At 39.3% G+C, this 14,517-nt stretch overlaps 1 protein-coding gene across 4 annotated transcripts in view; it reads left to right on the top strand.

The window, feature by feature from the left end:
• Positions 1 to 4,249: 4,249 nt before the first annotated feature.
• emid1 (EMI domain containing 1) overlaps positions 4,250 to 14,517 on the top strand; it is a 62,428-nt gene continuing 52,160 nt past the window's right edge. For all 4 annotated transcript variants that reach the window (XR_008906537.1, XM_056746641.1, XM_056746642.1 and 1 more), the window contains exons 1-3: positions 4,250 to 4,780; positions 12,640 to 12,753; positions 13,128 to 13,231. Coding sequence is in view for 3 of the 4 variants with exons in the window: in XM_056746641.1 (XP_056602619.1) it covers positions 4,623 to 4,780; positions 12,640 to 12,753; positions 13,128 to 13,231 (376 nt within the window). In the remaining variant the exon portion in view is untranslated. The remainder of the gene's footprint in view (positions 4,781 to 12,639; positions 12,754 to 13,127; positions 13,232 to 14,517) is intronic.

Genomic DNA, 14,517 nt, shown 5'->3' with positions numbered 1-14,517 from the left:
TGGAGTGACACGAGGATGAGTAGATATTTTATCGACGTGTTTGTACTTTTTATTTGTCAGTAATGTTCGATTGAGTGTATAGACTTAAAGCTTCATGCTGTGCACTAATAACAACAGCTTAATGAGATGTATCAGTTAGTTGGAGACATATTGTAGCATTTACGGGTAACGTTACATCTAAAAAAAACTAGAATATCATGAAAAAGGTCCATATTTTTGTCACTCATTTCCGAAAGTGAAACCCATATATTATATAGACTCATTACACATAGAGCGAAATTTTTCAAGCATTTATTTCTTGAAATTTTGATGATTATTGTGGCTTACAGATAAAGAAAACCCAAAATTCAGAAAATTTGAATATTCCATTTATTTTAGATGTACCTGTACGTGGTGATTTTTATAAACCAGTGTAGTGGATCATCTGTCCATGTGTGGATGCAGATGTAACGTTATAGCATTCTACGTCTTCGCATTATGGCCCAAATGCATTGCATGTGTTAAGATGCACATATATCCGAGTATGATAGGATGCTATGTGGGGGAATATTGGCATATGTTTTTCATGTTTAGCATTAAGTGATATTTGTTTGAAGTATGACGCCACTATTTAACCATAGATAGAAGCTTGTCGATTCTAGTGCCTTAAATAAAATGTAAAAAAACATTTATTTAACTTGTGTCTGATGCTAGAGAAATGGCACTTGTTGGTGAAAATAGATGAAGGTTTTGAATTAACACTGGAAGTAATTAAACCCCACACAAACTTCCTTCTGTGGCTCACCACACACCTCCACTCTCATTTGGAGCCTTTTAGCAGTCAGGCACACTTTGCTGCTGATAGACCTGCATGTAATTTACTATAATGTGCTGGTCAGACCTCCCCTTTTTGATTTGGTTGCTTTAGGTTGTAAGTTTCCAAAGGGGTTCAAGCTAAACATGCGGAAACACATTTAAAGATCTGTAATGATAAACTGAGATGCATTACTTACACAGCCTTCCGGCCTCTAGTTTATATGCTGTTGTAAAATTCAGTTCTGAGAGAAGAAATGCCAGTCTAGACGCAAAGTGGGAAGACCGAAGTGTTCATTGACTGCAGGCATAAAACTTATATCAGGCTCTGTTTATTTAAAAAAGCAATGATACGTTTTCAGCGGCATCTAGGGTTGAGGTTGCAAATTGCAACCAACTACTTCCTCCCCCTCACCCCTCCCTTTCGAAGCAATAAGGTGGTTGACACAGAACAGATGTGGTCTCGTTGCATTTTCTCTTCTTTGCTGAAGGAGATACTCTATTACACTTCTGTACCAGTTTCAAGTATTCCAATTTCCAACAATTATTATTATTAAACAAAAAGCCATACAACTTAACATCATATTTTTTCGTGCATAAAGTAGCATTTTTCTTTTGAGTATATGTTGCAGGGCAGTGGCACTCTTCTTTATCACGTACAATAGTCACCGTACTGCTGCACCTGTTCCTCACATTTGGCTTCACAAGTATTTAGTTTTATACCGCCAGGTGGCAGCACACTCCAGATGAATGTTTTGGGGTAAGCTCTCCTCTGTGTCTTGACATCTGGACGCCCGCCAGCACAGCTCATGCACCCTGTCTCACCTCTATCCCTCTCCCACCCCAGATCTATTCAATCTCAGAGGATATTAGGTCTTTATGATTCCTTGTGACATTTCTAACACCGGTCAGAAGCATGGGGGGGTGGCACCAGTAAGGGAAAGAGAGTCTGCTTTGTGTTCACTTAATTACAGCGCCAACATTTCTGTCTCTATATTAGGTTTGTTTCACCATCCATACCATCTCCCGTCAGAACCTTCAACCCAACAGCCCCCCCCCCCCACACACATAGTTCACTCATAGTCCTGTTATACAAAACATTCTCCTACAGGAAAAACTGAACATCAGCCAGGTTTAGGGTGGACAGACTTTGACTTATGTTCCATACATACGTACAGGATATAGGTATGGGAGCATAGATTCAAGAGGTTCATGTTTTCATGTCTGATCTGCATATGTTCATGCTTTGCTTTGGCATGTGTCACATTTTTCATATGTAACCTTTGGGTCACCAAAGGAAATCAGCCCATTCTTATAGACCTGGATATATATTTCCTGCTTCTGCGGGCTCAAAGTTTGCCCAAGGAAAAGTGGAAAATTTTAATCTGTGTCAAATAATGGCCAGATAGAGCTGAACTTTTCCACCTGGGATATCTCTACCCAACCTCTTTTTTTATTCTTTTGTGTAATATCCAGGGTTTGGCAGGTTTGTGTTCTTCATGTTATGATGAGATGTATAATGGCCAAGTGAGCTGATTTTGCTCTATAATTAAGTGGGATAAAATCTTTACAAACATTAACAAACATTGCATAGGATAAAGAACAGCCAGGTATCTCCGCCAACCTTCCACACATGCGCACACACAAAAGTCTCATTTTCTCTGCAAATCCTTGTTTTGAGGAGTGTTCAATGTTTGCACCAGGAGCTCCATTACAATGGAAGTGACTGCCAAGATTTTTCATTGGGGGTACTTTTAGAAGCAATAAAAAGTGTGTTTAACCACTCAAGATGAAAAGAAGTCAATAGATGTCCCAGGAGAAATTTTGTGAACTTCGCTGCAATAGTAAATTAAACATGGGGAAAATTTAAAAAGTCGCTCAGTTGTGAAAGAAGCAGAGATACAGACTTTAAAGAGAATCAAGTAGCAAGACAAACGGAAAAAAGAGCTTAATAAAAAGACCCTTGGTGCTGTTTCCCCCTCTTGATTTCTTTTCAAGCCAAGATTATTTTCAGCTCTCACACAGCAGGGATTTATATTAACCCAGAAACGCTCCGGTGTCTGGTTGGCACGGCTTTGCACCTGCTGCTTTTAAAAATGCCATGGGTGGATTGAACAGAAAGTGTTGACATGTCACATGTGTCGCTTAACATAACTTTTTTTTCTAGACTCTAGAGTCTCTGAGTGTTTGCTTACACTGTTCACCAGCGTGTGCCGTGTTGTGTTTCGAATGTGTGTGTGTCCACCTGGTGTTTCGTGCTCTTTGGCCAATCACCTTCCTTAGCTTCTGTGCCTGGACCATTTCATATCTGAAACATCATTTTTCCCATTACGATTGGTCATTCTTTGGGACAGATCACTCAAACTGTGACACCACCTGCAGATGTTGGCCGTCCGTGAGATTGATGCCTACTGTCCGTGCTTTGCTTATTTCTTTGGCTGTAGGGGGATCCATAAAGCAAAGTCACTCATCCTTAGATATAAATGAGTGGGGCTGGAGAACGTCCTGCCTGCTGAGCCAGGTGTTTAGCTTGGACATGGAGCGCAGCTTTGTGGTTTTGAAAAATCTCTTGGTTCTTCGTTTTTACAGGGCTAGAAGAGTGGTTAGAGTAAACTGTGTTCCCATCTTTCTCGTTCTGCACTGCTCTCTATCTTTGCCCTGCTCTGGATCCTATCCAGACCATACATGTGCTTTGTCTTTTGGCGGGGGGTTTTGTCAGGTGACTTTTTAAGCCGTTTGAAGTATAAACATGTGGCGAGGTGAGACCGAGTTAGAGTCTGTAAGCACTTTTGGTTATAATTTAATAAAAAGTCACCGAACATAAAGCTTGGTCACAAGTTTTAAATGGCTTTAAATGCTACTTTTCTTCTCTTAAGGACCAAAATCGTTCTGTATTTTGCAGACATGCACACTTGCTTTTGTCTGTATTCTTGGCTCAGTTTCAATTTATTATAGTGCTTAAGGTTTAGGGTTAAGGCCTAAAAAAGTCTTATTTATAGAGTAAATGATTGAACATTGCTTTTAACAGAAGTTTCTAGTTACATAAATTTGAAGTATAAACTGTGCCTCAAATTCTGTATATGTATTCTGTATGTATTGTGCATATTGTATATTTTGACAGCCAGCCCAGATTATTTTCATTTAAACTGTAATAAAGGTTTGACTTGTTTTGACCACAGTTTGGTTTAAATTAAAAGCACAATTGTTAAGATGTCTTATGATGAATTTCCATTCACTGTAATCCCTTTGCCTATAGGAGAAAAGATTGTGACATGAGATATATTCGTATTTAATATTCTTTAATAAATACTAGTATCGTTTCTATTAAATGCAATCAGTATTATGTTTCTAAAATAATTTGTACCGTCTATCTGTTCCGTGTTTCAAACTTTACTAAGTTTTCACTGGAAGAGCAGAGAGGGGGAGTGAGGGGACAAGCTGGGCTGGGTGAAAAAAAACCTAGACGGACTACGAGACTCAAGGCGACTATAAAACGGCTTTCTTGCCCATTGTGTTGATGCAGACAAGAAATATACCGTCACGTACAATAAGAGACGGAGATGGAGGAGTGAGGCGGGACCGGTTCGCGTGGCTCTTAAGAAACGTTTGTCTTGCAAGGAAACTTTGTGGAAAGAGCGCAGAGAGATTTATTTGTGCCGGTGACATCCCTCTAAAACTAACTCTTGTGTTTGAGACGCGGCACATCTATTATTTTAATGCTCAGGAAACTGCAATTGACAAATTAGTCTAGTAAGTCGTACATCCCTCCTAAAGACGTAGAATTTTTAAATAAGCGGGACAGTATTTCGCTGACTGTATTCACGGCTGAAATGGGAGCGTGTGACGGGCGCGCCGTGTCCTCGGTGTACCGGAGATCTTTCCTCTCGTGGACGCCGCTGGTGCTGGTCCTGTGGCTGACGTGCGTTCAGGGGACGTGGGGACCCGGAGCTTTCAAGTACCAGATACTACACAAAGACACGTCGAAAAGGTAAGCTGTATTAAATGATGACAGAAGTTCCCCGATGGGCAGCCTGCAGTGTAGTTTCATCACTTCATTACCTCACTACTTTTCTATTGTTGGCTGATATTTAAACTTTCTATCGGCGGAAAATTATTTCAGCAGTAGGCCAAGCGAGTTACTTTTATCTTGTTTAGTTACAATAACATTTTGAGGTAAAAAAAGCGCATTTAAATTATAACTTCGGTCTAAAATGTAACTATTTTAATTAGCTTGACTTTAGGTTTGAATGTAGGTGAATGCTAAACAGTTAACTGCTATAAGCTGTTTTACGCATATTTGTATTCAATTATATCCGCTAATTTATGTTTTTACCCTCTGTGACGATTTCCCATTTCAACACCTAACGATCGTTACGAGTCTGACAGTCTGTTTCCTATTTCCTGTGTGGAGGAAGCGCAGTTCTCCTGTACTTACCTTGTCCTTCCTTTTAAACATGCGTAAAATGTGCAGTCAGGATTCGTTCAAACTTCAGTTCATCCATTCATTACCACACGACTTCTGGACAGTGAATGTGAGAAACTGAGACTTATTCTTCGACAATATCCCACTATCTTCATTTAAATATTTACTTTGTGCAAGTGGTTAGTTGTTGGCTAGATGTGCATACGGTTTCTCTCAAGTATGTGTGCAGGTGTGGAGGAGGTCTTTGCTCTTCATGCTGATGGTTTAATCTTTCGTCCCCCTCTTCTTGTCAGTCAAACCAATGAAGCAGACAGTGTTTACTAAACACGTGCAGCTGCATGGTCTACATGCTGAGAGAGAGAGGTTTAGTTCACTGTGGTCTTATGATGCAGAGAAGAGGGATCTCTTTGAAAAGCTTTTGATGAGAATTGTCTCAGAGCTTTACATATACATTTACACATTTGGCAGACAATTGTATCTAAAGTGCAGTAGTACATTGCATTCAAGATTGACATTTGATCAGTATGTGTGTTGTGTTCACTGCCCTGCTAAAGTGAAGCTCGATCAGCAATTACTCATTATTCATTACTCGATTGATTACTTATTTAGAGCAAGTAAATCATGTACAGCAGCTCTTTGTAAACAGTGGAAATATGCAGTTCATACTCTAAACAACAATATTTCTATCTGATCCGATTTTTTAATTTGTTGGTATACCCTAATCCCCCGAAAACCCAAACTCATTGCCATCACAATGGATACAGCATCTACTTTTGACAACCAGAACCAACTTTCCCACATCAGAGGACACAGAAGCCATTCATTCTATATCATAAAGCATCAGTGTGAGGAGCTGTAAACTCATGAGCTCCAGCCATAAATCATAATTAACCCTGTCCAACATCTTGACCTTCCCACAACCAAACCCATTTTTACATGCTTCCAAGACAATACCCAGGACATAATTGTCCTGAGAAAAGCCCCTTATGAATATCAGTCTAATTAAAGGTGCTGGTGAAGTCCTGTACAGTTGGGGGTTAAGTGAGTAACTACTTCCTGTTCAGCTCGGCTTCAGTGCCCCGAAGAGCAGCACTCTGGGTGGGAGTGTAAGACTCGGCCCCATAGGGACCTTTAGCTGCTGACCCATCAACACATACCTCCACCCTCATTCTGCCTCCTCCAGAAGAAAAGGGGGTGTCTCTTTGATCCTTAAGTGTTGTTCAGTGGGAATTTTGTCTATGGTTGTGTATGATCTCATTCACTTTTATTTGTTTTGCTCTTCATTGTTAACCCAGTGAAAATGGGAAAACGGTAAATTATAGATTTATTAGATCTGAAATACCTTTGCTTTCATTTGCATTGGTGATTCAAGCTGCATCTCCGTCTTGTTTCCATGTGACAGTTTTATATGTTTATATATTTAAGTGAAAGGAAATGCGTATAAAGCAATTGGCGGCCCCCTAACTGACAGTCCGATATATATCAAGTCTGTCAAACCGAATGAAACTCAAATCAGTAATCTCACAAGTTTCATTGTGAGGATGAAGTTACTTTCGGAAAGGATACACCGAGCACCTTGATGATGTACGAGGGCTTGTTTGTGTGCAATCACTTATCCACATCATCCCCTTCAGCAGTGTTTATCCCATGGGGCTGGTTCTTAAGTTCGACTTTGGAGATCGACTCTCTCCCTCTGGCCTTTGACCTGTCCTTTGAACATCTCAGGGACTGAAGAAGGTTCCGGTGTATTTCTTCCATTCCTCGTTTTTCTTTCTTTTTTGTCCTTTTTAGTACTTCTTGATGCTTTCTTTCAGCACGTCATTAATCTTCTTCAGGCCTTTCTGTTTTGCCCACTGTTGGAGGCCGTGAACACGGTCTTAATTGGGTTATCTTACCCCCAGCGTCTCCCAGGAGGGCTTCATTACTGACGCAATGATGAAATGCTCTCGTTCCAAAACCTCCCGTCCAGCTGCCACATCTTTCTATTGTCTTCTGTTTCAAACTTGATTTATTTTCCTCCAGAGTCTGTAATCTTTAGAAATCTCTTGTTTTGTGTGAGCTGACAACTTCAATATCATGCTTTAAAAGTGATCCTATATGTAAAAACCCAGCCTAAGATAGTTTTTTGTGATTTACTAAAAATCATCATACATAGTCTAAAATAAACATTTTGTGAAAATATAACCTTGATATCTTTAATATTGACTGAATAATTCTGCAGACTTTTCGTTCCACTGACTTCCATTTATACGCACACGTGTGCGCCAAACCTGAAACGCGAGCCCGTCGGAAGATATTTCACATTTCGCTGCATGGCATAATTCAAGTTTGGTGAACTCTGAACTGTGAATTTGCATCACATGAATGTATGAGACCAATAGAAGATTGAGATCATTTTTGCAGAACCTTCCGAATAAATTTTGCATGTTCAAAGTCGACTGCGGTCTAGTGCGAATGAGGCCACGTCAAGATTGAAATCATCGTAGATATAAAAGTTTAAAATCAAAGTTTCTAGTGTCATAATTAAACAAAGTCGGAATTTAACAGACATGGTCACAAATGTGTCACATTAGCAACCCCAACTTTTCGTTTGCTTACAACAAGACAGTCCCATGATCTTTCCTCCAGTTTTCATATATACTTTGGTTTTACTTCTTTTGTTTTATTGGCCTTGCTTGCTGTTCGCAAAGTTGTGCATGGTCCAACCCTGTGCGATTCCTGCCATCCTTTTCTGATTTTATTTGTCCTCCCCCCCACGTTCTCTACTGTGATCCATGGACATGGCGGAGTTATTTATGAGGTTTCTGGGCCCTTGTGTGTATTTGAAGAAAAGAGCTGGTCCTTCTAAGTGTTGGCCAAGTGCATGCTGATGCCAGTGAAATGTAGCATTGCTGGGCTGTTGAAAGCCTTCACACCTTTTAGCTTGATTTACATTACCTACCACATTGTGTCTGAGACACAATGAAACTAAAAGCAGTACTGCAGATTCAATGAGGCTTTGAGTGTAATGTACTTGAACTGGTCGGAGAGTCTTCTGACATGTTTTACTATATACAGTATGTTATACTGTACAAGCAGCATAATTATGAACAGTAATATTATCGTGATGAGATGTGTGAAGGAGAGGTCACAGATTAAAGGGATAATTGTCTGTAAGTAGCGCTCCTCTTCTTCTAACCCACGGCCTCTCCCTGCCCTTGAGGCTTCAATCTGGATCAAAGCTGCATTTTGCTTCTCTGTGTTCAGAAAGCAGGCGAGGGGTCAGTTCCCACTCAAAGGCTTTTGTGCTGTGTGTTCTCTATAAATCCTCTCATTAGTTCATATAGCGCTGGACCCTTTCCCGACTCGTCCCATTTTTCAGATGATCTGGAGAATGACGTGCACTGTGCGCTCTTTGAAAACTAAGAGATATTTTCGTGCTGGGATACTAGACCTGATGCGGTTTTCTTTTTTCTGAACAGTTGGTTTAATTACTGCACTGCGAGAGCACTTCTGGGAAAAGTAACAGATCAGCTTTGATACCATGTCTGGATCAGATGAGAGGAGGAGGAAACGAGCGGATCAACAAATCTCTCGGTTCATCATGCTACTGTTGTGATGTTGTGATACTGTTGAGGCACTGTGGGAACCGTGATCCACTCTGGATCTTTATCTTCTTATTGCTTAGATGACACCTCCTACTAACTGTTCATGTGACTGCTGGGCACAGTGACTGATTTAAGAGGTCAAGTTTTGTCTGGACAGCATAGCCCAGTTCGTTCTTCTTGTTAGATGCCGTAACTTCAACATCTGATTTCAAAAAGCATCTTTTGCTATAGACAGCAAATTAAAAGTAGTTGTAATCTGACCGAATAGCATATTTTGCCAGCAAAACATATTAGTACGGTAATTAAAGCCGTGGGAAAAAAAATAGTTTTTTTAGCTCAATTTTTATTTAATCAACATTTCTAGATTTATTGTCGCCATTCCAATCCAGTGTCTGTTGAATTTCAACAAAATCAAACCTCAGGAGTGACAAAGTCATCCAACAGCAATGTAAAAGGCATGACAAGACACATGAAAACTGATAAAAGCAATATCGACTGAATACATATACAAATGTTATTGTTGTATTGCTTGAAAGTGAATATGAAATTGTTTTCTTTGCAGTATTTGAGGTCTAAAAAAAAATCCACAGCATCTTTTCTGTTATTTTGACCTGTTTCCAGTTTTCATTTCCTGCAAATCAATGCAAATAAGAGCAATATTTGTATTCGAAAATATTGTTAGTAGTGCACAGAATGAAACAAAAATTATAATTTTACCTAAACACATACGTTAATTATTTCTGCATCTTTATATTGTGTGTAGGCTAAATATTGGGCATATGCTGTACTAAAATTTTAGTTTGACATTGTAAGTTGGTTACACTTTACAATAAGGTTGTATTTGTTAACATGAGTGAATTATTAATAAGTTAACCGAACAATAAGCAATATAGTTGTATTATAAATAGTTGTTAATAATACGTAGTTTATTCAATTTTGATTAAAATAAAATAACAAAACAATCTAAATAAAAAAAACATGCTAGTAAATTCTGAAGTTAACATTTAAACTATAAGGCCATTTCTCAATTCCATAAAACGGACTTGTGTTCTTTCAAAGACCGGTCTTGCAAGGCAGCCTCGGAAGAACGAACTTGGATGAATGCATCACAGTGACTTCTGGGACTTCAGGCGGGTTCCGTATGTGCGCAAGGCCGCATTTGATGCATCCTTGATATAAAGAACTAATTTCGGTACTTTTATGCATTCTCTGTTCTTGTGTACGTAGAGCGACAACACTAGGACACGAGGTTACTGGTAAGTTTTATACATGTGCAAAAAATTATTTTGGACCATTCAGACCATTTTTCCAAGGAAAAACAGGGCCTGTGCATAAATATAAAACACAATTTTCACATTGCAGTGTAGACAGGGAAAACTGAGATATTGGAAAACAATGACGTGTTTGTTTAGTCATGTGATCCCTTTCCCAAAGAAATAATTGGTTTTAGGGATATGTTTAAGTTTTGGGATAAGAATAAGGTTTGGGCTTGAATTGGTTTATTGGAGTCTTTGCAAACAAACCACGTTGCTTCAGTAACATTTCCTACTTAGTTAAATTATGTTTAGTGTATTCAAACATGGCAGCTGGACACTTTCTTGCATGTATGGCCCGAGCGACAGTTTGCCAAATGGCAAATCATTGATTTTAAATGTTATCCTTTTTATACACTTGTTTATGAATTGTGGATGCTTGTTCATGTATTTCTGTATTTCTTGAAAGCATATGATTATGGCTTTAGATTCCATAACTAGCGGTTTACAAAAATAACCCTGGTCTGTGGCCAGACTGACTTCTGTCTTTGTGTATGCAATAAGTGTGTGTGTTGGCTAGGTTTGGACAGCTGGACAAGTAGTGATCGGATAAGTCTGTGGTTACCCCAATACTGCTTCTCGTCTCAGTAGGGCATGGAATCCACCTAAATTCATAGGCTTTAGAAACGTCTGGCAATACTTGAAGCTGGTTTTCACAGTTTAAGCCAGTTCTGGGAATAGACTGAAACATGTATATAATGAGCTGATAATGTGTGAGCGTGGAGATTATTCATGTGAAACCTGATGTTGACTTCCTATGATGAAACAATTACACACATCTGTTATGTATGCACTTTCGCGTGTAACCATTTATTGTTTGTGCCTGCTTAAAAATAGTCACAAAACTGTCAATTCCTGAAATGCCCAAAGTATTTCATTTACAAGTAGAGTGTACAGTTTGGCAACACGCACACAACGGCATATATAGACGTTCACTAATACAGGCAGATTGATGCTAATCATTTAGCATGTACTGTTTTCCTGGTGTGTGATCGTAGCCGCGTGCACATCGAGCGGTTTATAATAACCACCGAAGTATTAGATATAATGACCTCCATATGTTACACATGCAGTTACTCGCTTTGAATTCTGCTCCACATCTCCTTGACTTATGTTTGTTCAACTTGAGGCATAATGGTTCATACAAAGGTCTGTTTGAGGTGAATTTATCAATGGCTCTTTGTTTCAAGCCCTTCTGTGTGAAAATCATGAGGGAACTCAGGGGGAAAGAGATCTGATTGGTGTTTCTCCTCAAACCCACGTTCATTCCTTTCTTTTGTGACTTCTGCCATATGCGGCGTAAGCCTGGGCTCGGGCCATGCAGCTTTGTTTTGGTTCTCTCCGTTACTTTCCCAACCGTCGTCTGCTCTTAATCAGCCTGGATTTGCCACTGGCCTCCCAATTAGAAAGTTCCACGTTATGTAGGGCACGTTTAATGATAACCGTGGCAAACTTTCCAGATGACTTTTATCTCTCAGGTCTGCTTCTCTTGCCTGCATTTTCCACTTAACAATAAGAGCGTGACTGAAACCATACCTGGAGCCCATTTCTGTGTCAGGTCTGAGAAGCTGTCCTGCATGGATTCATGTTTTGGGGCAGTCGGGCTTTTATATATAAAATGAAAACAGAAGCGTATTACTCAGAATAAGCTTTTCAAAACAGAGGGAAATTTTTCGGAGAGGCTAAACTCTTTCCTAAGCAATTTTGAAAGATTACTGGGGTTTATTTTTTTTTAAAAACAGCGGATGAAAGTAAATGTCTGCTTGAATGAATTGAGCATACAGACAGCGCTGTTTATTTGCTACTCTACATAGAAATAAAGGCAAAGACTGAATATAAACACAACCCAGCTCTATTTCAATACATTTTGTGCTTAGTTAAACCAGATTGGTGTTTTAAGTGAATAAGACGCAGGTTTTTGTGCTGAATTAAAACGCTTTTGACATTTTCGACCACCAGTGACTCATTTTAAGCTCTTTTTTTATGCAACTCAAAATGTTTTGCAGCTTTTTCGAATGATAGAAAGCAGCACAAAAGAGCCAGTCTTCTCCCGGGGACTAAAGCATTTTGGCTCGAGTTTTCAAAAGCTGCCTTAAATCTAGCCCGAGGAACCTACAGTCACTCGCCCATCCCCTCCGTCCCCCTCCGTGACTTGACCCGCTTGTAGTCCTGCGGAAAGAATAAAAAATGGGCGGATGTGTATTGATAGTGGAAGAGCGCAAAATAAACATCGCTGACAATACTCTCCTGCCGGGCTCACGGGCCATTTAACCTCCGTAAACACCATAAAGTGCTTTGAAAAAGCACGCGGAGACCGTAGAAGGACTGAAACACGCAGGGTTTCTTCTGACGTCCTGCAGAGAACACTAAACACCGATCACTTTTAAGTGTGTGGGTCTTCTTTCAATATTTGTTGGAATAGATTTTATGTCCAGCTGTGGTGTGTTTGGACTTGCTTTGTTATTCTTATGTCATTAGAAGCATCCAATGTCTGATGGAGCTCTGTGGCTCATATTTCTCTTAGGAACTGGTGTCCGCAAACGGTCTCAAAGACAGTGACGTGTCAGGTGCAGAATGGAACCACTCTTCAGAGAGTCTACCAGACCTGCAGGTGGCCTCAGGGATGCAACGGGGGAAGGTGAGTTTACTATTCACACACACTTATAGATTTGGTTTTGGGGATCTCTCGTTATGAGCTTTCATTCATGGAGACCTCACAGTGGATGTGAAAGTTTTCGTTGTTCTTCTCAGAAAAACAGCTTCAGCACATTGTACTGAAATTATAATGTGTGATGTTTTTCTACAAACATGTATCTTTCGATTTTAACCATGTCACCCCAATACATTTCTGATATCTAACGTATGTTGACAGATTGAGCAAACAACACTATTTATGTTACTTACCCAAACTTTTATGTAAAATCAGTGTGGGAGGTCCATACAAATGTATCTTTTTGTAGCTTTGCCGTCTTTGTTAAGACATTTATTAACAGTTGCACGTGTTTGTTGTAGCTACCGCACTGTGGTTCGTCCATCCTATAAAGTTGTTTACCGCACCGTCACCTCTCTGGAGTGGAAATGTTGTCCTGGATACAGCGGATCTCAGTGTGAGGAAGGTAAGGGCTAAAAACCTTTGTTAAAAAGGAATCTTTAGGTTATCTTTTTGTCTCTCAGTCAGTATTGTGGAAGATGTTACTTTAAGGGGTGATATTTTTGTTAATTTGACAAAACCTGTAAAAACCCAGCTCAAGTTTTTTTTTTTATTTACTGTTTTCTACATTAAACCATCCTACATTACATAAAGAACATTCTGTGAAAATATAACTTTGACAAGGTTTGAAATCAATATTGAAAAAAAAACAATGTCTAGTATTTTTGTGTGTGCGAAATAATGAAACATACAGTAGTGTTAATAAAATCATTAATTTCAGTATTTATCATATTTTATTACACAGCTCGTTAGAAAGCTTGATTCTGATTGGCCAGTCGTGACGTTTGCAGGTTTATTATTCCCATATAACAACCTTTCAAAACTAATAAAACCCGGATGCAGCAAATCATTTTGACAGGTTTTTTATTAATTTAATATAAATATGTATTTTATTAACATATATGACATCAAATTGACAAATGATTAAACCAAATTGCCTGTTTGTGACATTTGAACGTCATTTCTGACCTTAAAACCGAAAGTAAACAGCTTTTCCGCACAAACTTTTTTCTCCTTTGGCAAGTAGCCCTGCAGGATAATGTACAAGCAGCTAAGTGTTATCGCGAAATAAGACCCTTCAGTGTGATACAAGACACTCCGCTTTGCAACATAACTATGTCTTCAGAGGTGTACTTTATGAAGACATTATAAAATGAAGCGTTATGTTTTATAATCTTAGAATGAGCTATTTCAATCTACTTTCCATTGGTCCACTATAGTTATCAAGTATTTTAGCTATCATAGCAGCGTGTTTCTGACACAAAATAAATCAGTGATGGTGACATGTTGTTAAGTTAGTGTTGTTACTCACCGAAAAACTAAAGCGTGTGGGAGATGATGCACAAGTGTTTGAGGTCTGCAAAAGTGTTACTTAATGTACATGAACAGACCACCACACAACTGATGTGTTGCCCTGAAGCTCACATCTCACTTTGACATTGACTTCTACACGTTTGCTCTTCTGTCTGTTTGTAAATCATGCGGCACTGTCAGGACAGCAAATAGTGGAGAAGACAAACGACGAGACATTGGGAGCTATGGCTATTTTGAGACAGTGAAAAAGTGTGTGTGAGCGAATGAGTGTGGGATTGATGTTAGTGTGTGTCTGCGTGCTGTTTCTGGCTGCTTTACTGTGTGACTGAAAGTGTGTAGATGTGTGTGTGTTTGGCACCGTTCACTGACAGTAAGCCA

Source organism: Triplophysa dalaica, chromosome 4 (genome assembly GCF_015846415.1).
Source record: "Triplophysa dalaica isolate WHDGS20190420 chromosome 4, ASM1584641v1, whole genome shotgun sequence".
NCBI classification, from domain to species: Eukaryota; Metazoa; Chordata; class Actinopteri; order Cypriniformes; family Nemacheilidae; genus Triplophysa; species Triplophysa dalaica.
The sequence above is the reverse complement of the archived record's forward strand: the minus strand, read 5'-3'. Positions and strand labels throughout refer to the sequence as shown.